This window comes from Cricetulus griseus (genome assembly GCF_003668045.3).
Source record: "Cricetulus griseus strain 17A/GY chromosome 1 unlocalized genomic scaffold, alternate assembly CriGri-PICRH-1.0 chr1_0, whole genome shotgun sequence".
NCBI lineage: Eukaryota > Metazoa > Chordata > Mammalia > Rodentia > Cricetidae > Cricetulus > Cricetulus griseus.
In genome coordinates this window covers 197144107-197171192 of record NW_023276806.1, presented here as the reverse complement: position 1 = coordinate 197171192, position 27086 = coordinate 197144107, and the positions used below count along the sequence as shown (strand labels likewise).

At 41.1% G+C, this 27086-nt stretch overlaps 1 protein-coding gene across 5 annotated transcripts in view; it reads right to left on the bottom strand.

Moving 5' to 3' along the window:
* Window positions 1–27086, bottom strand: part of Cep41 (centrosomal protein 41) — a 42484-nt gene that overhangs the window by 5751 nt on the left and 9647 nt on the right. For 4 of the 5 annotated variants that reach the window (XM_027391404.2, XM_035451129.1, XM_027391403.2 and 1 more), the window contains 5 exons: window positions 23231–23294; window positions 13573–13620; window positions 9352–9413; window positions 8507–8576; window positions 3056–3200 (listed from right to left, as the gene is read on the bottom strand). In XM_027391404.2, coding sequence (XP_027247205.1) covers window positions 3056–3200; window positions 8507–8576; window positions 9352–9413; window positions 13573–13620; window positions 23231–23294 — 389 coding nt within the window. Of the gene's footprint in view, window positions 1–3055; window positions 3201–8506; window positions 8577–9351; window positions 9414–13572; window positions 13621–14628; window positions 14682–23230; window positions 23295–27086 lie in introns of those variants that run through there. The other variant, XM_027391405.2, reaches the window with a different exon arrangement.

Here is a 27086-nt window from a genome sequence, read left to right as displayed (position 1 = left end):
AGCCCACAGACTGGGAAAAGATATTCACCAACCCCACATCTGACAGAGGGCTGATCTCCAAAATATACAAAGAACTCAAGAAGCTAGTCTCCAAAACACCAAACAATCCAATTAAAAAATGGGGTACAGAACTAAATAGACAATTCTCAATAGAGGAATCTAAAATGGCTGAAAGACACATAAGAAAGTGTTCAACATCCTTAGCCATCAGGGAAATGCAAATCAAAACAACTCTGAGATACCATCTTACTCCTGTCAGAATGGCCAAATCAAAAACACCAATGACAGTTTATGCTGGAGAGGATTCGGAGAAAGAGGAACACTCCTCCACTGCTGGTGGGAGTGCCAACTTGTACAGCCACTTTGGAAATCAGTATGGTGACTCCTCAAGAAAATGGGAATCAGTCTACCACAAGATTCAGCAATTCCACTGCTAGGCATATACCCAAAAGAAGCACATTCATATAACAAGGACATCTGTTCAACCACGTTCATAGCAGCATTATTTGTAATAGCCAGAAACTGGAAGCAGCCTACATGCCCCTCTACGTAAGAATGGATAGAGAAAATGTGGTACATTTACACAATGGAGTACTACTCAGCAGAAAAGAACAAGTGAATCTTGAAATTTGCAGGAAAATGGATGGAACTCGAAGAAACCATTCTGAGCAAGGTAACCCAATCACAAAAAGACAAACATGAGATGTACTCACTCATATGTGGACCTGCTTTATGATACATAGTAGTGACTGTGCTTTATCAGAGCTGTTGTTCAGAATGTTTATTAGAATCTGTTTATCAGAATGATGTTGCTCAGAATGGTTTCCTTCCAGATGATGATTGAGAAGCTACTTTAAAAAAAAAAAAAAAGGTGCCAGGTACCACAAGAGTAACAGAATTGTGCTGTTTTTCTGGGATTTTGTTTTTTACTTTTTTTTTTTTAATGGAGTGTGCTGGATGTCTCTACAATTTTGTTCAAATGATTGCAGAACCTGGAAAACCTGTTGCTGCTATTGATGTGTAACATACTGCCATTATTGGTCTTTTTATATAAATATAAATATAAATATATATATGCATATATAATTTGAATTTTTGGAAACTTCAGCTGTGCTGTCAACTTTGAAAAAAGTATCCCAGTTTACCGTGTTGAGTTGGCATTGTACAAAAATTAACAGCCTTATTGGTCTAGAAATGTTGAACTTAATTTTTTTCCATTTGTACAGGGGTAACACACTGTATTAAATATGTAAGGTCTTAAAAAAATAAAGAGATTTTGAGAGCCCATCCCTTGTGAAGGGATGCTCTCTTGACCTGGACACATGGGGAAGGACCTAGGCCTGGCTCAGGATGATGTGGTAGACTTTGGGGAACCCCTTTTGAGGGCCTTACCCTGCCTGGGTAGTGGAGGGGGGATGGCTAGGGGCAGGTGGGATGTTGGGGGGGAGGGGAGGGAGAGGGAGAGGGAGAAGGATTGACATCTGAAACAAGCTTGTTCCTAATTTGAACTAATAAAATAAAATAAAATAATAAAAAAAAGAAAACAGAATAAGTGGGCAGAGAACAAGATTTGCAGGACAAGAGGAATGCAAAAGGTTTCTATGTATAATAAACACAATAGACAGCACCAATGTTTCACAGATTTCACATGCAGGCCGAGAGACCATGTGAAGAAGTTCCCGTCAGACGAGGACAGAACATAATGGTGCTCCCTTAAGATGATCCTGCAGAGTGATGGGGAGCCATTTTAGTTTAAGTATACTCTTGGATGCTCCATCATGGAAAAAAAATCATCTAATGACACATTTCTCAGAATGTCCCGTCATTAAGTGATGTGTGACTGTACTTACACAGTGCCCTACCCAAAGTGGACACTGAACCTTATTTTCAATAGTTATCTGTACTTACTTCCAATTTACACAGGATGAGGATGAGCCTGAAGAGGCTTTTAGAGTTAGTGGCACTCATATAATGTGACAAGGGAAGAGCTAGGATTAAAATAAGGGAGTTCATCACTGACAGTTCTGTTTCTAAGGTCCATTAAACATGAGCTGCCATCTTAATGTCATACAGAAAATATGGCAGAGCATAAGAGAACTAAGAAGACCAGGTACCATGAACAAAATGCCAAGTGGCAAAGGGTCTGGAAGGAAGGAAGGAAGGAAGGAAGGAAGGAAGGAAGGAAGGAAGGAAGGAAGATGCTACCGTTTCAGGACATATCAAGGTGCTGCTAAACCAGAGATCCATAAACACTATGACTCCATCCTACACAGTGCATATTTCATTGAAGCCAAGAAGAAGAAAACCTATTTGATAGGAACCCACACCCTCCGAGGAAGCACTGGTAGCCTGTATCTCTTCTTTTTAAATCTTTCTTTTGTTTTGTGAGTATGCAAGAGCAACTGCTGAGCCATCTCTCTAGCCTCACCTATATCTCCCTGAACACATTTTATATAGCCCCTTTTCAGAGAAGTAGCTATGAAAGTATTAACACAGTGGCACCAATGATGGGGATTCTTTTGCTAGAAATTTCTCTAGCAGAAGTGTTTTGTGAGGAGACGGGGTGGATCCATGATAAAATCCAGCACCAGTCTTATAATCAAGTTAGTATTTGTGAGATGTAATGCATGCAATAAGGTCCTCGTAAATAAAAAGGATGAGCCATGTGCAGTTTGAAAATAATGCCAACGCCTGCTGTGAGTCTCCTCTGTACTTGTTCCACGCCAGTACAGGGCATTCTGGGGGCAATGTGTCTTTCTTATTCTACACAGGGCAAAATTCATGCTGAGAATAGAAATATAGTACCCGGAAAAGCTAGACCCTAGTTAGCCCACATGTAGACGGGTTGAGAAGAATGGAACTGAGAGGTAAAAATTAATCCATGCCTATTAATCCACTCTCCCATTAACTCAGTAAGAAGTGAAAAGGGCCCAGGTAATATTTAATGAAAAGAAAGGATGTAAAGGGCTGGGATTAAAATGTGGGACATCACTGCTGCCAGTTCTGTTTCAGGTAAGTCAGTCTCTGCAGTGGGTCAAATGCTTGAATCCAGTACCTCTGGAGAGTGGAGCGGCTGGAGTCCCCTGTTCCTGTGCTGTTGATGAACTGGACAGGACTGGGTGACTGCTCCCCAGGGCTCTCTTTCCCATTGGTCTTGGCAGCAATTTCAGCATCAGCTTCTGAAGTTGCAGAATCATTGTCTAAAATTTGCAATGAAGAAATACTTAGGCGGGTGAAGGCACTTGCTGTCATGACAGCCTCTTAGTGAAGGGAGAAGCGATTCCTGTGGCTTGTCTCTGACTGACTCCACATGCACACTGGCCCACGTGTGTGGCCACCTACTCACACCTATGTCCATATTAATGCAGGTTTTTACAAAATAAAAAAGAACTAACCAAATGGAATCTCAGGATTGGAATTTACTTATTCGACATTTCCATTGAAGCAAAGCTAAAAAAAAAAAAACAATCATATCACTATTGCTAAGTTATTCTAGAAGCTGTAACACACAGAGCTCTTAAAATGTAGTGAAATAAACCCCAGGAGTTTCTCAAGACCCTTTTGTGCTGTCTACTAAGTGAAAACTATTTCTTAAGATGTTATGTGTTCTCACCCCCACCCCAGTTGAGGACAGAATCTGTGCCCTGAACTTGGTAGGCAAGTGTTCTATCAACCAAGCTAAATTCACAACCCCTGTCATTTTTTAAAAACTGAATTTATATTTGCTCTAACGGGACAAAGAAGACAGTGTGAAAACTCTAGCAGCACTCCGGTAAGCATCAAGGAAGTCACACCACATTTATTAGCAGTCATAACTTTTCCCTGTTGCACACGCTGTCACAGTAAATACATTTGGCAGTCACACTAAAGAGTGTTCCTCATAAAACAATGATTAATAATTTTCATTAAATTTCACCTTGAACTGGTGTGGTGGCTCACAGCTGTAATCTTAGCACTTGGGAGGCCAAGGCAAGAGGACTGATGTTTTTGAGACAGTCCCAGGCCAGCCAGAGCTACAGAGTAAGACGAGAGAGGGGTGGGGGGGATCTGATGCAAGCATTTGCCTTTGGAATATTCTGTGTGGTGAAAGGGTAGTTTTCTAGATCCTGTGGCAATGTTAGGGGTAAGGATTAGAATGCTTGCTAGGCTGTAGCTGAGCCAGCCATTTTTGCTGCAGGGATCTTTTCTTGGTAAGAAAATCTGCGTCCTTAGACTTGTGTATTTGGAGACATGGTTTCAAAGATGAATTAAGTGAGCATTCTTTTAAAGAAAACAGTTGATGTTATTTCTTGTTAGTGGCTAAACTTTGAACAAAACCCAGAATTTTGGAATTTGTGTTTGGAACCTGGAGGTGAAGGATGAAGAGCCTCCCTACATGGGACACATTTCTGATTTCCATAACTCAGTCAAACAACATTTGACAAGTAAGCAGTGTCCAATATGAGATCACGCCCAGGCAGATGTGCTGAAAGCAGAGCATCAAGTCCAGTGATATGGGTCAGAGGCCAGCCTGCAGCAAACCCTTGGGAAACAACCGTCTGAGCAGGCTGTCCATGCCTGTGATCCGCAGGAGGATGGGAGCCCGGGGGCTAGGCTAGCAAGAAGGGAGTGGATGGAAAGAGAGGGAGGAAGGAGGGGGAGCAAAGGGAAGGAAGAAAGGGAAAGAGAGAGGGACAAAGAACCAGTTTTATGCAGTATCAAAGAAAGTATAAACAGTTGACTGACTAAAGTGACAGTGAACTACCCCTTCCTCTCCCAACTAACTACAGGTCATGTGAGTCAGATTTTCTTCACAGACTTCAACCCAAACAGCACATTGCACGGACTGAAGGCAAAGAGCAGACATCAGAGTCAGCTGTCGTCTATTAAAACAGACATGAAAGAAATTTACAAAATACTTAAAGCCACTTGGTAAAATTCTGGGTTGGAAATGTAATGAATTCTTTAAAATATAAAAATATGTTTTTACGGGTTGGAGATAAACCTCAGTGGAAGAGACAGTGTTTAGTGTGCATACAGTCCTGGGTTTGATCCCCAATACCCCTCCCTCACACCAGTTTTGTTTGTGATGGGGTTAGAATTGATATTTTTATAAGTGGTAATAAATATTGCTTCAATTTTCAGGTTAAAATTTTAATATACTTGGCCAGGTGGTGGTAGTGCATGCCTTTAATCCCAGCACTTAGGATGCAGAGGCAGGCAGATCTCTATGAGTTTGAGGTCAGCCTGATTTACAGAGATAGTTCCAGGACAACCAGGGCGACACAAAGAAGCCTTGTCTTGTAAAAACAAAACAAAACAAAACAAAATAATATAATAAAAATTGAATTTGAATAAATACAATAATTTTTATACAGTAAATACAATTTGATAAAAATTTGAATAAATACAGTTCACATATACCAAACCTCTCTGGGTCTTCAATAATCTTTAAGAATATGGGGGGGGGGGCTGGAGAGATGGCTCAGTGGTTAAGAGCACTGACTGCTCTTCTAGAGGACCCAGGTTCAATTCCCAGCACCCACATGGCAGCTCATAACTGTCTGGAACTCCACTTCCAGGAGATCTGATACTTTCACACTAGTGCACATAAAATAAAGTTAAATAATAGTAATAAAAAAAGAATATAGAAGCTATAAAATCTGGGGATTTCCTGTTCTAACAAATACAGTGAAAGAAGAAATAGAAGAAGCCTAACTATTCAAAAAAGACTAAAATTTAATTTGTATATGATATAATATACCTAGAAACCTTCAAGCAAATACTAGGAGAACATGGTCAAACAAACTCGAGGTTATGATTTAAATGCTAATAACCACATAGCACAGCTTTTTATACACTAATTAGAAAACATGAGAAAGATCTCACTTACAATAAATGAAGTGATTAAACATTCCCTGAAAAATACAACTACAGCTACAGCAAGCATCTATTCAGACCTTCTAGGCCCCTTACTCTTATGCAAAGATTTATTCTGGGTCTCAACGAAGACCTCAATGAAGAGGTATCACTTGTGGCATGTTCCTGATTGACCACCTCCCAGTAAAACATGTCGGTCCTTTCTGAACTGAGCTTTTATCCTTAATTCTGGTCTCAGTGGAAATTGTTACAAACAAAGACTTTTCTCATCATTTTCAGTATTATATTGGTTCCTGATATATAAAGATATTAATTATCCAGGGAGCTCACAAATCAATAAGAAAAAAAAATGGGCATTGTTTTAGAAAAATAAAATAGGATACAACATATAAAAACATTTTTGCAAGAGAGAAGCCCAGTAAGTGAATGTATGTGGGCATATGCACATACGTATACACACACAGCTCAATTTCATTATGAAAGGAATTAAAAAACAAGATGATTAGATACTAATTTTTATCCATTGCATGAACGAGTAGTTTTTAAGAGGTAATAATTCCGTTTTAGCAGCAAGGTGTTCCCATTCACTCTTGACAGGAATGCATGCAGGTCACACCCCATTGGGGATGGCCTGGGAGTGGGTTCACCTGCAACCATCTGCAGTGATTCATTTTCAGGGAACAATGAGACTCACATGCCTGTTTACACATATACAGTGTGGCATTATTTCATCAAAGTGACAAATCAGAAAAACACTTCTATGCCCAGCCGTAGAATAATTAAATTAATGTATGTCCCAAAGATAGATATATACAGGAACACAACTTTTACAGTCATGTTTTTGAAATCTGTTTAATGGCGGTGGAAAATACACATGAAAACCTGTTAATTCAAAGTGGCACAGAGCAAAACTATCCACAGAGAGCAGGCATTGTAAGGTGGGAGATGCAGGAAAATAGAGCTGAATATCAACATTCATTTTCATTTATTATCATTTTCTTCTTTATGTATTTTTGCCATCCTGAAACACATTTTTAGGTCAGGAAAAAGCATTAACATTGTAAAAGGAGGGTTTTGCATTCTTCAAAGGTAACCAACACACAAACAGGTACGGCCTGTTCTCCAGGCACTCCTGACTGAGCTATTATCCGTGTGGAGCACTAGAAAAACACTAATATTACTCACACATTATGGCGTCCTACTTTACAAGAGCCTATTTTGCTGTGCAAATTTATCTCAGAAGAGAAAATTGCATGTGCCCACATGCCCTGGTACAGCAATCTCAACAATGAATTAGAGGCCGAATCTAGGTGCTTATATAACTCGGTTAAAATTGGGAGCGCTTGTATGAGGAGACTCAATTATCTCTGTTACAATGAACCCTTATTTCTCTGCCGGGTGAGAGGCATCTGTCAAAGATAAATTCCTGTCGTTTTCAGATTCTCTTTATCCTCCCTAACAAAAACCAGCCCAGTGAAATGACAGTTGAGATGCACAAAACCAATGTGTTCAGACTTCCTGAGAACCTTGTCTTGAAATCAGAAGTTAAATTCCTGACCTACATCAACCTTAACAAACACATTCCTTTCAGTAAACAGGCACACATTGATTGCAGGGTCCTTCAGGATAAAATCAAGACCCGAAGTCTGTGTATTCTTTTCATGAGTGTACAACTAGACGGGTTTTATTTTCCAGTTGGTATTTAGCAAGGAAATCTGGAGCCTGCTTATCTCTCATGCCTTATCTCCCACCCAGTGTCTACCCGTCCCTGAAGACCAAAGCCAGCCTGGATTACCAGATTCCTGGCATACATGCTATCCTTTCATGTCCATGCCTTGCTTAGGCTCCTCATTCCCCGGAACGTGTACCCTTTGAGGCCTAGTTCTGACAGCTTCAGGAAGCCTGGCTCAGTCTAACTGGAAAACATCCTTCCTTCCTGAGAACTCCCACAGCACCTCACACATTTCCAAAGGATCTCTGCAGAGTCCCTTGGTGATACAACGAGAAGGTTACTACTGGAGACATTTAGAATGAAGTCCCAGGGTCCACTCTTTACTAGCTATGCCACCAGGGCTTAACTCCTGATGCTTGGGCTTCTATCTATGAAATGTACCTTCCTGCTGGCTTTTGAGAATATTAAACAATAAAATCCACATACTTAACAAATGAATGCTGCCTTCCATCAATGAATCCTGTCACATAGTAATTTTTAGCACGGTATCATTCTCCCCTGACACACACACACACACACACACACACACACACACACACACACACACACACACAGAGTTATGTATGTACATGCACAGCTACAAATCCCATGGGAACAGAAATGTTTTCTTGGCTTTCTAGTCTCTTACCACTGACTTCTGTAACCTGTGTTTATGCAGAAGACATTAGAAATGTTTTCCAGAAAAAGAGGGAGTAGTATATTCAAACATCTAAAGCACTGAAATTGTGTGTCAGAAAATATTTTTTAAAGAAATGAGAATAACTAGGGCATCAGATAGCATTTCTCTGAGAGTAACTAATTGCAAATAGACTTATTAATTACCCAAATTCCTATGAACAGACCAATAAATGTGCAGGGTGAGCACTTTCCTCACTGGTCAATCTGTTAGTCTCCTACATCCTCAATTCTCATTACCTTCCAGCCTTTGGATCTCCTCAGCTGTCACTTCCAGGGTTTGATCTGACAGGGAAGCAACTTGAATGACCTGATAGAAAAGAATGAAATGTGTAGAGGTGTACATATTTTTCTTTCTTTTTGGGGGAGGGGTTTTGAGACTATTTCTCTGTGGCTTTGGAGGCTGTTCTGGAACTAGCTCTTGTAGACCAGGTTGGTCTCGAATTCACAGAGATCCGCCTGCCTCTGCCTCCCGAGTGCTGGGATTAAAGGCATGGGCCACCACCGCCCAGCTCACAGTGATCATTTTTGGTTGTGAGCCTAGCCTTTAATGGCTGAATCATTTCTCCAGCCCCACAGTGATAATTTTAAAGCACTTCCATAGAGCTCCAAATCACTTGAGTCCCATCAATGGTCCTTGTTTGGGAGTCACTGAGACACCTTGTCCATAATTTTTCAGTGAAGGAAGACAATGTCTTGCCTGAAGTAAGGAAAAAACTCATAGCAGAGCAGTTTGGAATGTTCAGGGACAGAACAAGGGAGTTATTTGTTTAAAAAAAAATCAAACAATCTAGAATTGAAAATTTTAGATTCTAAATATTAAGTGCACAAAGTAAAATAAAACCTAAGGACTATTAAAAATAGAATGCAGATGTATTTATTTTATGGAACTCTTATTAAAAAGAAAAAAAATTCATGTCATCCTTTTGTGAACATCACCCCCATAGACACCAATTCATCCCCTTATGGTGAAATAAGAAAGGTCTTGCAAAAACAAAACAAAACAACCCAGAGATACCTAGAATGGGCACATAGAACAACATAGATTTGCCTTTATTCCAATAGAGAAAGATCATTAAACTTACCAGCTGAGCAAAAGTGGTAACTTTTAGTCTCTTGAAAAGTTCATCTTTTTTGTATCTATAATCTGAAAAAGCAGAATACAACATGCATTTATGTGGGTTCATTTTGGTCTCTTTGGGCTCTTCTTTCTAGTTTTCAAGTTATGAGTGTGCTTTAACACATCATCTGATCTTCACAGAGTACTCAAAGAGGCAAGCTGGAGTTCCCATCACTCCCCCTGTGCTTGGCCACCTGAAGAGCTTTCCTTTCACTAAGTTGTCTCCACTATGGCCATACTGTGTGGCGGTCATTTGTGTGAGCAGGCTCAAATCCTTTTCAGAACAAAGCAAGGGATAACCAGCTACCTTTTACAGATGTTGACAGAAACTCTGAGAAGCCAAGTTGCCCCAGGCTAAGCAGCTGGTGAGTCATCTTTACCCTGCTCTTGTGACTCTGACTTCAAAGAGGGCAATCGTTTTTTCCCTGTGGTTGTGAACTATGCCAGAGATAGGAGACATCACTTTGTGTGTAAGTGTGTGTGTGTGTGTGTGTGTGTGTGTGTGTGTGTGCAAGGTTATGATGGGGCCTCATAACGTAATGGGAGTTTCTTTAAAAGATCAACCTAGTCAGTTTTACACAAGGAAAGTTCTGGAGGGCTGCTGTACAATAAAACCTCAGTAACTGCTCATTTAAAAATGGTGCGATGGTAAATTAGGTTTTGTGTTTTTACCAAAATGCAAATAAAATCAAATAAAAACCAACCTAAATAATATGTATTCAATTAGTATCATCTTTATAGCTTTGAAATATAACTCAAATAGGGATACTTCTACAGTTATAGTAATAGCTCTCTGTTGGTTTAGGTTTTTCAAGACAGGGTTTCTCTGTGTAGTAAGTCCTGGCTGTTTTGGGACTCACTATGTAGACCAGGCTGGCCTCCAACTTAAACATCCACCTGCCTCTGCCTCCCGAGTGCTGGGATCAAAGGTGTGTGCCACCACCACCTGTCAATAGCTCTTCATATCATCCAGGCAATGGTAGAATGTTCTGTGACCCAAGCAACTGGGAAGCAGAGGCAGGAGGATCCTGAGTTCAAGACCAGCCTGAACTAACAGCAAGACCTTATCTTCAAACAAAGAAAAGGCATCTTCGTATTACAATGAACAAACATTAAAAAGCGGACAATCTTACTTTTCTAATATCGGCTCCGAGGATTCTCACCAGAAGCTCACTTCCTGAAATTTTTCTAACAATGATGCTAATTTTAAAGCTTGCATTGTTGAACTCTGCCCGCCTTTATCCTTCCTTCCTGTTCATGGTTTTTACACTAGTGCCCAGGACTCCTTACAGACCACCTCATTATTTTAGAATTACTAAAGGTTAGCTGGATAATTGCCATGGCCTTCTCAGAATGTCTCATAAACCAGGACTCCTAGCAACAAAGGAAAGGATTAAAGGTGTTTAAGATTATTTACTTGGTGTTACTAATCAGTTCCATGAATTCCCCCAAAACCTCAGCACAAACTGGATGGTTACTTTGGAGGCTAATCTAAGCTTGGTTTACCAAATACTTTAATAATTAGAGTCAGGAAATAATAATACCTTAAAAACTAACCATCTGTTAAATACATTACTGTTCTTTCTTGCAGAGAATTAAAACTTCTCTGTTTTAAAATGTCTTGAAGAGATCAATTTGGCAAATAAACTATTATTTCTAGAAAGTTCTTAGAGCAGCTTCTACTGGATAAAATAAGTTAATAAAGGTGCCTGGATGCAAATCCCAACAGGCTGAGTACAAGCGAGCTGTTACAGCATTTCCCTCAAATTGCCACCAACCTGCCCACCTAAAGAAAATTTTTTGTAAACCAAAGTAGCAATAAATTAGACAACAGAAAAGCCAAATAGCTTTCAAGGAGCTTGCATTTTGACATCTACCCACAGGTACTCTTTTGGTAGTGTTACACAGCTTGAAATACCTCTAAGTAGAAAATGCACATTAAAATCCCATGTAGTTAACCAGAGATGATACCACATCAACAGCTAGCTTTGCTAGAGCCTGTAGAATGTCACATACTGCAGCCTGGACGCTACATACCTGGTTCTGGTTTAGGAGGAGAGCCATCAGTAGGACTTTCTGACATTGTTACTCAGAGATAAAAGATCAAGTCAAAGTCTTGTGCAGAGTTTTAAGTTGTCTTAAAAAAAGACGACTTGGACAAGTCTGTCAGTCTGTCCTCGCAAGAGCGAACACAGCTTTAAGAATGGAGCTTCACCTGTTTGGGCTTCTCTCAGACTCGGTGGGGGGACAGATTATCCTAGCTCAGACACACTATCAAGCTCTGCTTCTCCAGTGAGTCCAGGGACTGAGTTGGCCTCTCTCGAGTTACTGGAAGGACAGAGACCTGACTATCTAGGATGTTTCACACTGGATCCAACTAGTGTCATCTAACCACCAGGTCCCAAGAATGGGCTTTGTCAATGGTCAATAGCCGACAGCATCGTTTTCCCCAGGTACGGTGCAAAGAATATTCAGGTTACAAAGGATTTCTGCATTTTCAGGGTTCTGTTAAAAATTCATTATTAGCAAAGAAAAGGAAGTTGAACTCACAGAGGAAGACAAATCAAAGAAAGTAACAGAACAAGGTTTGTGATTTCACAGACAGATGTGGCATCTGAGGAAAGGCCAGCAGAGAGCTGGGTCTAGGGTGTCAAGAAACAAGGCAGCATTCTCTTCCCTTTAGACCCAAGAGAACACTTGCAACAGAAAATGAGGGAGCGGGGAGGAAACAGCTTCTAAAACGTAGGTGCCAAACCAGAATCTAAAGTGTTTCTGTGGGGATGAGCACAAAGTTATCAGATGGAGGTGAGAGGAGCCCATGACTTCTAAGGAAGGAAGGAGGGAATATGTTCAAGGATTCAATTTCAAGAACAGTTCTTTGCAGGAGACAGTCTCCATTAAAGTGTAGAGACTCTGGAAACCACATTGTGCTCTAAAGAAATGCTTTAAAACAAGGTTTAGATGATCTGGGTGGGACAGGCCCTGGTATGGAACAAATAATGGTAAGGACATGTGAGGTGAGCTGACATCTGGCTTCAAATGGAAGGGAGCTCAAAGAAGCCACAAAGCCAAACAGAAGCAGGCCGGCCGGGTGCTGAGCTGAGAACAGCAGAGCAGTGTCGGTGAGTAAACAAGACCTTCTTCTTTCATAGTTCAGAAATCTAATACATCTTATATTTATTAAGGCATATAACTGACATCATGTAAACCAAAAAAGAATGATCCTGTGACATTGTATTTATTATTTAATATTAAATATGCATATTCTAAAATGTTTATAGAACTGAGTCTTCTAGTTGAGTGTAGCAAATAAAGAGGCAGGAAGCTGCCCCAAGGCCACATCTACTGTGGGTTTCCCTATACTGTGCAATTCAAATGGGACATCATCATTTTACATGAAAAGGTCTGCTGTGTCAAAGAAAAAAAAGTTCTGATGTATTTCGGAATTGTAATTTCCCTCCCAAGATGACAGAGCCGAATCCTGAGCTGGGGTAAGAGCGCCTCTTCCTATTAGCCAAATACCCTGGCCCTGGCTTCTCCTACTTTACACAAAGTGAACCTATCTTAGAAAACAGATGTTTCTACATTTCTTTAATTCTGGCCTCAACATGTACATTTCACATTGACTGGTTTTGGATACAGATTAAAAATTGACGATTCTCTGTGAGGGCAATGTGTTCAGTGACCAGCCAGATATCTCTGCAGAAGATTAGCTTCTAAAAAGGGATCTGTGTGAAATATGGTTTTTAATTTTAAAAGAATATGGTTTTAATTTTAAAAGAAAACAGAGTGTAATGAATGGCTAATGTGGAATACTAAGAACAAGTCGGCTTCCTTAGACCTCTCAGTCCTTTGAGAACATTCGCCGATGAATAAGAACTTTATGAAGACGGTTGTTATTACCCTCCCTCAGGTATGGGCCAGACAACACTGAGCACTAGAACAAAAGGCCACAATGACTGCAGCAGCGTGTAGAAAGCAGAAGCCTGGGCTGTGGCTATTCCCACATGTTAGCATTACAATCCCTACAGGGTGCACGTTGAGTAGACACAGGGTGCCCAATGTCTCCAAGACCCTGCAGGCTCACCTGGCCCCACAGCCCTTCACACATGTAGAGTGTGGGGGCCAGCTGATAGCAACTACAGAGTTCCATTGTTTTTCCCAAGCCATCAATAGTGGTACTCACTTTTTTTAATCTCTTCTAGCTTCTCAATGTATTTGGTCATACTGTTACCTAGAAAGAGAAGACAAACCTTAGATATGCTTTACTATTGGGAAATAAGTTCCACTGTGAAACTGGGCTGAGAGTAAGCACCCCCTCAGCTCCTAGACAACTTAGGAAGACAGGCAAAGTAAACTACACATAGTGAACAACCTCGTAGATGATGTGGCATAGCTAAAGAAACAGAACCAAGGAAATGCTCTGGCCCACTGTGTTTAAGCTCAGGTGCATTGCCCAACCATGGCACAGTCTCAGGCAGTGCAGATACTCATTTACAGCCTGCATTCCCTTGTATTACCCTTTTAGAGTCAGGGTTTTCCTCCTCCTTGTACCCCATAGCCTTTTGTGGTTAGATAGACAGAGAAGGACGAAGAACGAAGCAATCATCTTTGAATGTTTAAAGTCTGCCTCTGTGGCTACCCAAGCAATCTTTCCACTCCACTTTGTCTCTGTGGCTTCTCCTCCCCCACCCTGTATCCCCCTATTCATGCTGATGCTGCATCCTGAACCAGACCACACAGTTTGGGCATGAGTGTTCACCATGGACTTGGAGCGCTGAGGTTCCCACTGCTGTGGAGCTTTCCCGGCCCTCATGTTTTATGGTCTGGTTCTATAATACTCAGCTCTAGCCAAGGTGGTTTGGAGCATGTTCATGCTTTAAAACTGGTCCATGATCATTCTGGTTTCCAAATGAATGAAATTCTAGCTTTCAAGCCAGGGCTATTATTAGTATTTTTTAAACCGAGTGTGCTGCAATTTGATTTGATTCAACATGGCAAGTTCTGTTTTACACCTAAACATGGTAAATGAAAAACATTCAAAATAATTTCTCATTTCTACAGTTTTGCTCCTCTTTAAAGCCTGAGATCCAGCCTAACTGCAGATGCTTTCAGTGAGGACTGTTTCAGCTGTATTCTGAACTTTTGCTCATGTTTGGGTCACAGATTGAGAGAGAAAGCCTGTCTTAAATCCCCAAATGTATTTTCAAAATAATACCATACTTAGTTATAAAAAATTTACCATGAGCCTCGCGTTGGTGGCGCACGCCTTTAATCTCAGCACTAGCCGGAGGAAGAGGCAGGTGGACCTCTGTGAGTTCGTGGGTAGCCTGGTCTCCAGAGTGAGTGCCAGGATAGGCTCCAAAGCTACACAGAGAAACCCTGTCTCAAAAAACAAACAAACAAACAAACAAACAAACAAAAATTACCATTAATTCACCACAGAATAAACACCCACTGTTTTAGGTTTATTTTTCATTATCATTGTTATTTTTGTCTGCTTTTAATCTTAGGACACACTATCAGGATGGGAAGGGTGCAGTGCACCCCTAAACTCAGATGGAACCCTTCCAGAATATCAGTGAGAAATTGGGGCTGCTAAGGAGGCCCGAGGCTGGCTCTCTAAGAGAGACCCTGACTATGTTTCAGAAGACCCTCCCAAACCACCAAGAACCAGACAAGAACCAAATACAATCTGTTTTAGGAGCTTTGGGTTTTTCTTTCTTGGCTCAAAGCTTTCTTCCTCCTTTTGTGGGGAGGATATACAGAGGGAGAGAAAGAAAGTGCCAAGACTCCTTAAATGTCTATAATAAGCCTTTTGACCCGAGAACTGACCCGAGAATTGACCCGGGAATTCCACAGCAGAGACCATCAATTTTTCTGGGTCCCACCCTCCTCCCTACTGCAGCTTTGAGCTCAAGTGAGGACTTGCCAGTCAACGCACAGAAGTTTTGAAGAAAACGCCAATTAGTTTGCTGTTCAGCATCCTACAGTTTTATCCTTAAAACACTCAACACAAGAGCACTCATGACTGGCCCCTTCTCTGTGCTTGGAGCGGCAGTTTCTTTAGGTTTAGGGGAGCTTCAGGCAATCTACTCAGAAAACTGGGAGGAAGAAAACAAAACAAAACAAAACAAAAAAAAACCACCTCATCAATTTGCCCAGCAATGCAGCAACTTACCAATTATTCAAGGATTAGCATTCCCAACCTCCTGGTTTCTAGTATGGTTCACAGAGCCACCTGGCTTTTCCACTGGTGTTTTATTGTAACTGGTAGTGGAGATTGGCTTCCTGCATGCTAGGCAAGGAGTCTACCCTATGCAACAAACACAACCCTCCTGTGGGTTAAAAACATTGCAACCTGGGGTGGGGGAGTGTTCCTTCTTTGATCACAGGGCCATTTGGATGTTACAAATTCCCAGAGGGACAGAGAACAACAGCCAGCTCCATTTATTTTCTCTCCTATTAAAACACTGTGGTCACAACTAATACAGTTTCTACTAACAATTATCTAAAATTTATATATGTATGTACGTATTTTTAAAAATTTCTGCAGTGCTGAGAATTGAATCCAGGGCCATATACATACTAAGTAAGTGCTCTACCACTAAGCTATAATTAATGTCTTCTCTATACCATTTCCTATAGGTTCACACAGCATCCCAGCTTACATCAGCAGACCTCCACCAGAGTGCTCAGAGGCAGGGGCTTCACCTCCAGCATTTGTTTTTCCTACTGAAGGAAAAGGCAGAGAAACAAAAACCTCTTGCGTTTCTACAAATACTTGGCAAAATTATGAACAAATTTAAGATGGCTAGTAATAAAAGGCTCTTTTCTTTACAGACACTCACTCTTGTCCAGGTGTGGAGGAGAAAAGAGAGCATAGGGTTTCTAGACTGCTTCAGCTGGAGAAGGGAGTGGGTAGGAGGACTGCCGCCGGCCTTGTAAATGATTTGAGAAAGGATGAAAAGAGGGATTTTACCATGCATCTGATAGTGGTGTGTCAAATAAGTGCTTTGTCTTACTGCATCTAATTGCAACACTGACTGGAAATGGTCGAACTTCACAGGCCATTTATTTACAGACATGGCTTTTATACCAAAGGAGCCTGAAAAGGGAATTCATCTTTTAAGACTTTTTGAAATCCAGTATTACTGCCAATTTTTCCTAAAAAAGACTAATTAAAAAGCCAAACAAAGCAAAATAAAAGCTGAGTGGCTGTCCACTGCCCGATACTGAATTTGAGTTTTGAGCTCTGGTAGGGAAGATGCCAACCTTGAGCTCTGCTAGCCTTCATTTTCTAGAATCCCTGCACCGGCTCCCCCAGCAGGAAGTGTGGCCTTTCCCTCCCCTCACTCCTACAGCAAGCAGCAAGCGGCTTGCCTCTCACAAGGCATCTATCACTGACTAGACTGCCTTATCTACCTCCTTATACAGAAAGCCTAGGGCTGCTTATCTGCACATCCACACGCACAATCTGTATTCCTGTGTCTAGCGTAGGAGACACACACACACACCACTAGTTGGATGAAATATACTACAAAACTCTACCATTTGAAAAGTCCTTAGAGAAAGTCATTTTATAATGTAAATAATCACATCCTGATTTGGCTTGAGTTTCATATATCAGATCCTCTGATTTCCTTTAAAGATATGCAACTTGACTGATCCACAATTATGTTACAGAGTACACATATGAGCCATCGATTCAGGCAACCTAGAAATGCCTAAGGTGATATTTAGCTTCTACCTTGTTTACCACTGAAGTTGCAATGAAAGATATCTAACAAGAGTTCCACAATTTGAATCAAGAGAAAGAAACAACTCAACTCTATCAGTAGCCCTGTGCAAAGACAGAGTACAATCGATTCATGGAGTGACTCACTGCTTTGATTTTTTTCCCCATTGTGTTCCTATAATTTAATAACGTTATTTGTACTGAACATGTAACAAAAGCAAATGACTCTGAGCAGCAGTAATCTAGAGAGGGTAAGATTTATAAGGCAGGAATTCAGTTGCTAAGAAACAGCACCACGGCTTTATTTTTTCTTCAATATTTCCCTCCTCTATGGAGAAGTTCTTTTGGCTCTGAAGGAGCAGGAAGCGTGAAAGGAGGCACAGTGGCCCTTTGTTAACCCAGATCAGTTATACGTGAGTCTACAGCTTTCTGGTTTGTAAAGCTTTTCACATACATTCTTCCTTTGACGTAAGAGACAAATCAGATACCAAATGGAAATGAAGCGCGTGTAGCCTGTAATGAGCTTGAGTGCTTAAGATCAAAACTATTAGTGCATAATCAGGAAAGTAGAGACTAAGGAAAAGAAAAGGAAATGATTAGTTGTGCAGATGTAACAAAAGGAAGGTGACATCCACAAAAATAAAGAATCATGCTAGAAAAGACCCTGGGGAGGAGAGCTACAGGGTTTGGAAAGCTAAAGACGCTCGACTGAAAACAGAAATGAGAGAAGAATGCAGCAGCGATGAAAGACAAGGCTAACACAGGGAGAGCCCAGTGCTTCAGAGAACGCCCCTTAATAAAACCTGTGCAGCTGCAGAGCAGAAACCCAGAGAGGGACAACTGAGCAAACTGCAGGGGTGCCTCAGAAGCCAGCCCACTTCAGGCACAGTCTGGCAATGGTGGGAACTGAAAAGATACACCTAGGAATCTATGAAACAAAGGGACGACTGGAAGGTCAACATAATTCTACTATCCACCACAGCTGCACAACAGGGCTCTGTCTCTGTAGGAAGTAGAGTCAGGAGCACAAAGACAAAACAGCCTCCTTCAGGAGAAAGGGACCTGCCTTTCCAGAAGACAAGACATGCCACAGAGTTCCTGATTTTGTATGTGTGTGTGCGTGTGATTAATTCTAAATTGATCACTGTTTTATAAGAAAAGATTAAAGGCTCACCTATTTAGCCTAGAAATGGAGCTGCTCACTCATTCTGCCTATTTCTATGGTTCTGGCTGAAGAGCTTAAAAACACTCACAGGTGAGACCTTCTTCCTGCAGCCGGGACTCTGAAGTCTCTCTTAGTGTTTACTTCAGCAGGATTCCTCAACATTGTTACCTACTGCAATGATCACCTTTGGGCAAATGATATGTTTATGGTTCCTGTAGGCCTTGATAGCCCCCAAAGGTTGTACATCTTAGCACAAAACCCACCAGAGAGCTAAGTCACAAAAATACATTAAAGCTCTCTCCCTGAAGTTGACTGATGGCTACATGTGAAACACACACACAAACCAAACGCTAGAATAGAGTTTTTCTCCCACACTGACTATAAAGCACTTGGGAGCTTGAAGCAATAAGGCACACTGTGGCCCTTCCAAAAACTATTACAAAACTAGTTTGAGAGACTTTTGCTTCTAGGAAAGATGGGTAGATGTAATTTATTCCTCCAGTTAAATCCCACAAAAACCCCAGACAACCCACAGCATAGGAGCATACATCTGAAAATCATATTTCTGTTAAAAGCCTAGTATCCAGAATAAACAAAAGAACTTAAAATGGAACTGGAAAAATAACCAGTTTTAAAATGAGCAAATGATCTGAATAGACATTTTTCCATAGGAAACATACAAGTGCCAAAAAGCACACAGAAAGGGTGGTCATCATCATTAGACATTAGGGGAATGCAATTAAAATCACGAGAAGATACTTCATGCCCACAATGGTGGACACAGTCAAGATGATGGGCAAAGCCATGGTGAAGATGTGGAGAGGACATAGCCCTCTTGCACTACTGATGGCAAAGTAAAGCCATGTGGCTTGGTTAGAAAAGTTCGGCATGTTCTCAGAAAAAAAAAAAAAAAAGAAAGGTATCAAATGACCAGCAATTCAACTCCTCAATATATATCCAAGAGAACTAGAAACACATGTACACAAAAACTTGCATGTACTGACGTTCTTAGACACACCATGGCCAAAAAGTTTGAGTAATCCAAATGTCTATCAACTGGTGAGTAGAGAAACAAAATATGGAATACCTGCTCAATAGGACATTATTTGGCAATAAAAAGGAATGAAATACTGACATATGCTGTGGCATGAAGAAACCTTGAGTACATTCACTACGTTACAGGGAACAAATACAGCAGACCACATACTATACATCTTCACCTAGACGAGTGGTCAGAATAGGCAAAGCCACAGAAACAGAGAACAGATCAATAGTACTCCATGTGGTCAAGACGTTCTCTCCAAATTGGTGAATAATTTCTATTAAAAATCAGCCCTTTTGCCAGGTGTGGTGGTGCAGCACACGCCTTTAATCCCAGCACTCAGGAAGCAGAGGCAGGTGGATCTCTGTGAGTTCCAGGCCAGCCTGGTCTACAAATTGTTCCATGATAGCCAGAGCTGTTACACAGAAAAACTCTCTCAAAAAACCCAAAACAAAACAAAACAAAACAAAATCAGCCCTTTTGTAAAAGTAAAGAAAATTATTCTAAAATTTGTATGGAAAAGCAAAGAAATCAGAATAGTTAAAATAATTTTGTAAAGAAAAACAGAATGGGCTCACCAATTCCAAGTATCTAGTTTACTATGCAGCTACATTAATCAAGGCTGTGGTGTTGGCAAAAGGCTACACAGATAGATCAAGAGAACAAAACAGAGACCTGGAAATAAACCCACATAAATATTCTCCTGACTGTTGACAAAGATGATGATGCCAGAGCAGTTGGATACCCCTAAATTAGAAAGCTAATCTTCATCTAAGTCAGCCGTCTTTACATAAAAGCAGCTCAAAATGTACCATGGAACTAAATGTAAAACCTAAAAACGTTCAGGAAGAAAGTCCTGATAGAAAGTGTCTCTGGGATGTAGTTTAGGTCAAGAGTTCTTAAAAGTGGATGATGGAATTATGATTACCCAAAGGAAACAGATAAAAAACAAAACAAAAACAAAAAAACAACCTCATCAAGATAAAAAGGTTTTCTTCTTCAAAGACTGTCAGGAGGAGTAAAAGACAAGTTTCAGATGGAAAAAGGATACTCACAAACCAGGCCTCTCACAAAGGACAAGCATCTAGAATACATAAGAAACTGGAAATTCAATGACAAAAATGCAAGTAACCTGGCGAGCATAGGCATTTCAGCAAAGAAGACAGACTGGAAACAGTCATCCCTCATTAGCTAGCGGGCAAGTGCACATGCAATGCTATACTACTACAGACCTTATCAGCACGGGAAAAGAAACAATGGTGACGACACCAAATGCAGGTGAAGATGTGGAGAAAATATCACTCATCTACTACTGGTGGGGATGGTAAATGGAAACAGTTTGACCATTTCTTAAAACTGGGAGGTGGAGGCAGGAAGATCAGGAGTTCAAGGCCAGCCTTGGTTATAAAAGGAGTATGAGGCTAGTCTGGGTTGCATGAGACTCTGTCTAAAAAAGAGACAAAAGAGACAAAAATGCAAAGTGAATCAAGTCAAGCTACAATATGACCTAGCAACTGTACCTCTAGGCATTTATTCCAGAAAAACTAAGACTTGCTCACACAAAAATCTGTAAATGAGTGCCTACAACACTTTATTTTTATTTATTTATTTATTTATTTATTTTTATTTTGTAGCTATCCCCCAATTGGAAACAGTGTTAATTTCCTTCAACTAGACAATGATTAAATCAAGTACATCCATATCAGGGAATACTAGCCAGTAACACAAAGGAAAATGCTGCACACAAGTTACAGCCTGGGAGAGCAAAAAAATGTCCAGTCTACAAGTAGGACTGGCAGCACCCTAAGCCAGGGTTTGGTTTTACTGGCCACACACATGATGCTAAGGAAAGAAAAGAAATGGAACACAAAATAAATGTACCTTATATCTTGTTCCTAAAAAAAAAAAAAAAAAAAAAAAAAAAAAAAAAAAAAAAAAGACAAAATGAGAGACTGGAAAAATTAGCAGTTGTTTAAAAAATGAGCAACTGTGAAGATTAAAGAGGGATGGGGTGGAGAGTGGACAACATGGGAGTCTTTGTGGGGACAGCAGTGTTCTATAGCTTGGCTGTGCCTGTCAATGCTGTTATCACCATAGCAATAGTGCAGGCTGAGAGAAACTAGGTGAAGAGTATGTGGAATTTCCATTTCATTTCTTACAAATGCATCTGCATCCACAATTATTTCAAAATAAAAAGCTTAATTAACAAAAAGCAGATAAAAACTCTCGGGGTATAAAAGGATTCTGGCATTTAATATGCACTATAAAATCAGATGTTGTGCATTACATTAAAAATTAAAATTAATTTCAGAAACCATTATTAAGTCAAATTTTGGTTATGGGTTGAATTGAATAGATAGAAGTGGGTGGCACAAATCCCTATTTGATTTCCATGAGAAAAATGTTATACAGGTATAGATAAATCTAGATGTCTGAAATAAACCTGGGCTCTTAAATCTTGTTTGTTTGTTTGTTTATTGGGGAACAAAAAATAAACTCAAGGCCTAGCTAGACCTGCACTTTACCACTGAGCTATACTCCCATTCATTTAAAAGACAAAAATTTTTAAATTTTAGTGATAGATCTCTTTGAGTTCAAGGCTGGTCTAATCTACATGGCCAGTTTCAGGTCACTTAGGGATTTGTAGCAAAAAAAATGTATAGGGGTAAAAAGATTTCGACTGAAATTCATTTCTTTACTGTGGTCTTTAACAGAACAGATGAGCCCCTTACAAAATTATGGCACTGTTTGTCTTCCAGGAAGGCGGATGACCTGCCATTGAGGGAAGCTGGGGATGCTGAGGATATTGTGGAGAAGAAACATTTGGGGGAAACACAGGACGGGAAGTTTAAGGGCCAGAGCATCGGCTTGGCATCCACTCTCCGGCGTTGACTTCCTCACCTGCCAACAACCCTAGTTTTTATCTCCTTCACTGAAATCTGAGTAAATCACAAAATCTCCAGGTCACAATTTTCTCCTCTGAAACAGTAATGACATTTCCACTTGCCCATAGCATAGGCTATGTGCAATAACAAATATCTGTGTAGCATGGAATGTCTCAAAGACATAGCACATGCAAGTCTGGTACACTGAAAGCATTTGCATCTCTGCTAGTGATACAGGGAAACACAGAACCCAAGAGCATGGTTTTGAAGGAGACTGGAGAAAGGGAAAGATGATTTAAAGAGCCTCAACACTCCCCTTCACTTTCCTCAGGTGTCTCTGGATATTGCAGGAAAATTCTGAATTGCGAGGCAAAGGCTGAAGAAAACAGAGACAAACAACCCAAACCTCACAAGACTGCAGACCCACAGGGATCTGGGCAGCAGCAGCAGCATAACTTGGAGAGATGTAGACAGCATGGAAATTAGCAAGGCCCTCTTGCAACTGCTTCCACCTAAGGGCAGCACTAATTCACTCTCGGCTGGTGTTTTAGTTACTCATTCAAGTCAACGGGCCTCCACTAGAGTCTTGATGCTCTAATTGCAAAAGCCACAACCCACAGCCATCCTCCTATCTAGCAGAGTCCACACTTTTACATGTAGTCAGCACTGTGCAAACACTGGACTGAACAAACATGCACATGTATAATCTATTGCTGTCAGTTTGATGGAGTACACTTAAGGTGCTCCAAAATGGAGTGTGACCTCCTGATATTTACTCAGCGTCAGCCCTGCAACTTATTGAACAATGGCTTCAATTCCTAGGATTTCCTTTTCTTGATTTAGATGCTTTCTAATGGGGTAAGCAATGATACCTGAAATTACCTGAGTGCGAAATTTTACTGATAATCTGAAAAACAGCATTCAAAGACATCAGGCAAGACAAAAAGAAACTTCTAGCTATGGCTGATCCCCGTATGATGGGCACTTTCCTGTCTATCAACAGCTTTTACTTACCAGTATCCAGTCGTGACTTGATATGTTGATACCTTGGGTTCTGTGGTATCCGTCTGGTCAGATACTACAAAAAAAGACAATTCACAAGGAAGGGGTTAAGGTGAGGGCCAGGGTGGGACAGAGGGACACATGCTGAAATTTCAGACTCTAATGACGAACAGGATCAACTGTCCCTTACAGAACGGTCTCTGCAATGTGACATCTCTGGTGGAGGCAGTTACCTTGTTTCTATCAAAACATTTCCACATTTTATCAAACTAATCTCAGAGTACTGTGTGCTAAGGGGAAAAAAACAAAACAAAACAAAACAAAAAAAAACCTTAGGAAGGGTATCTTCCAATGACGTAAGTATGCTGTCCTCTTTCTAATGTCATTCTTTTTATGATGGCTTCAGGACCATCTCCCCTGGACACTCCTAGGCCTTGTCCCCGGCTCCCTACAGTGTGGCAGGCAGGATACAGATGCTCCAGATGCTGGCAGGCCAGGGACCCTCTGGCAGGCTCTCTGGGGTTCCACAGATGTCACTGCCATGGCATCTGCTCTGTGGCAGCTGAGGCTCATGTTGGGCTCCGGGTGAGCTTATGGTCGGCAGAGATGTCTATGTCAGATTTGCCGTGAGTTGTGCTGTGTTCTGGTAGTTAGCCCTTGGAATCCAAGTGCAGACAATCCCCATATTAAATTCCCGAGAAGAACATAAAAAGCCACTAAGGAAAGGTTAGCTCAGAGTAAAGAGCTTCCTTGCTCTGACCTCTTTCTGGTTTCTATGGATACGAAAAGTAGCTGTACCTTCCAACCTTCATTTCCTGCATGTGCTCCATGTTGCATTGGTAGGGACTGTCCTTCCTAATATTGCCAGTTTGGGCAGATAACTGCCAAAAGTACCTTTCCTCAACTCTTTTGCAAAACCTTTGTCCACTGTGAAGCTTCCTGAGGCAGAAACAGGCACTCTCCCCCGGCCTGCAGAATACAGAGGCACTCTCCCCTGGCCTGCAGAATACAGAACCCCATCCCATCCTGGACCACTAGATCCTTCCCCCTAGTTTGGGATTTTTCTTGAAGGCACGGACAAGGAGTTTCTCATGTTTGTGGGACCTAGTATGTGCTAAGTCCATTTACTATTGTTACAGTCAATCAATGATCATTTGTCTGATGACTGAACTATACTACCTGGTTCCTAAGGAAAGAATGTCAAACAGTCAAAGACTGGACCACTTGCCTTAGAAAACAGTGAGGGACAAGCAGGCTGTTGGGAGGACTGTGAAAAAAATTGCACGCATCAGAATGCCGTTGTGATGGCCCACAAAACACAGAAATAGCCTACGACACTTTTATGATGTATTTAATACCTGTTGGCCAACATTTTGGATTTCTGAGCCCAAGAAGAATTTTTAAAACCTGAGGGTAGTACGGCCGGAGAGAGACAACCTAGTGGGTAAAGATGTTTACTACCCACCCTGATGACTTGCATGCCATCCCTAGGGCCCACATGGTGGAAGGAGAGGACCAACTCCAGAAAGTTGTCCTATGGCCTTAATACAAACATTGTGGCATGCGGGCACACATTTGTGCACACATATAATGTAATTTTTAAAAACTAACAAAACAAAAACTGGGGGTACCTACAAAAAATTATCCAGTTTTATTTTTTAAAATTTTGCCAAGTAAGTACATAAAATCCTCACAACTTCCACTTGCTGTTTTATTTTTTAAGGTAAGTATATTTATTTTTTAATTAAAATTTTAATGACAAACACATAAACTATCTGCTATTTTTTTCTCCAGAACTGAGAATCAAATCCAGAGCCTATCATATGCTAGGCAACCACACTACACCACTACACTCCTAGCCCCACCATCTGCTATTTCAATTACCTAAAAGGTTTAAAAAAAAAAACAAAACCCTCAGGGTAAAAAGACCAGTTCCCTCATGTTATTAAAAAGCCAATGACGTTGTCTGTGTTTTTCATTTCACACCAGGCAAGTAAAACCTTTATTATGAACACTGAGCATTGGTTCTCTGCTAGTGTTTGCAATCACTGAGCTGGCTTAGCCTCAAAAAAAAAAAAAAAAATGGTGAAAAATGCATTTCCCGTTGTGATCAGCAATGGCTGCTTAGAAAAGCAAGCAAGTGCGATGCCAGTTCCGACACCTTCCCCAGACGATGATGGAGAAGGTTCGTAAGAGAAAGAACGGCATACAAACATGAAGAGAGACTTAAGGCCAAGTTCCCAGAGGCAGACAGTATCATGAAAAATTAAACAGTGAACTAGGCCTAGCAAAATAACACACACACACACACACACACACACACACACACACACACACACACACACACACACACACACGAGTTTCTCTTAAGCTGAGGGACTTTTCCCCCTAGTCTATATTTTTATCATTTCTATACCCTATTTCCTGTTTTTACTTTTGCTTTGTTTCCTAGCAAAGCTTCTTTTGAAAAATTCCAGGCTAGTCTCTGCTGAACCATGGAGATTTGTCCATCCCTCAGCCAAATAGCTGAGATGTGAGGGTGCCTCTGGGGACCAGGTGTGGTGGCAGCAGAATGATGAGGGGAGGGAGTGTGGACAGCTGCAGCTGCTGAGGCCTCCCCACCCCCGGTTTTCCCTTACACGGACTAATGAGAAATCCATATGCTGCTGGAGAAAAATGTCAGATTTCTTTTCCAAGTTCTCATTTCTGTTCAATTTCCTAGTCCTTTCTAGGGCCTGAATTGACAGTAAGCTCCCTGTGCTGCATTGCCAGCAGAATGTCCTAGGCTCTGAGGAAGAGCCACACTTTCTTCCTGAAAACTCCTGCCTTGGGATGGCTGTTTCTTGACCTACTGACCAACTGGTTTTGTTTCCATGACTTACACAGGCTGGAATGGTGGGAAGTGAAAGCTCTGGGACAAGAAGCCGTTTCAAGAGAGAGACTATTCATTCCTTCTACAAATGCTTAGTGAGTGCCATCCATGCTGCGGACATTTATTACTAAATGCCTAGAAGACTAGGTTCCTATGTGGGACAAAGAGGTAAAAAGAGCCTTGGCCATCATCTCTTGCTCCCTGTGGATATACAGGTGTCAATGTGACAAGGAGAGGGAACAGAGGGGCATGGGGACACATGAGACTAGTACCTTGACAAGACCAAGTGATTCCTAGAGATTGCTTGCTGAGCTGAATTCTGAGAGCCACAGTGGTTAGTTGAGTGAAAAGAGTGGTGTGTGGGCATTACAAGGTCCCAACAAATAGAAAAGCTCAGTTGAAACCTGAAGACAAAGTGTAGGTGACGTCTCAAGAAATCTGGCCATCACTGGAAGGCACGGAGCACTGGGGGTTATGAAAGAACAAATGACACTGCAGAGATAGGGCAGGGGCAGGTCACAAAGGGTCTTCTATCTAACAAAACAAAACAAAACACCTAAGGTACTCGAATCCTGTCCTGTCAATCAGTGCAATTTTGCCAGCTCTGTGCCTGGGGACATTTATCAAGGTCTAGAGACATTTTGGGTTGTTTGTTATAACTGAGTAGTGTATGTTGGCGTGTGTGTGTGTGTGTGTGTGTGTGTGTGTGTGTGTGTGTGTGTGTGTTGAAGGCATTTCCTAAGAAGAGGCAAAGGATACTGGTTAACATTTGATGCCACAAGAGCCAGCCCAGATGTCAACAGTATGGAACTTGAGAAGTCCAAGAGAAGAGGAGTCACTGAAGGTTTAGGGAGGAGTGATGAGATCTTACTTATATTTTGGAATGATCTTTCTGCATAATACAGAGAATATGATCATAGTCAGGAAAAGAGGCACAGAAATCAGTTGAGAGACTTATGCTAGGGGATAGGAAGCTCTACAACAGTGGCAACAGAG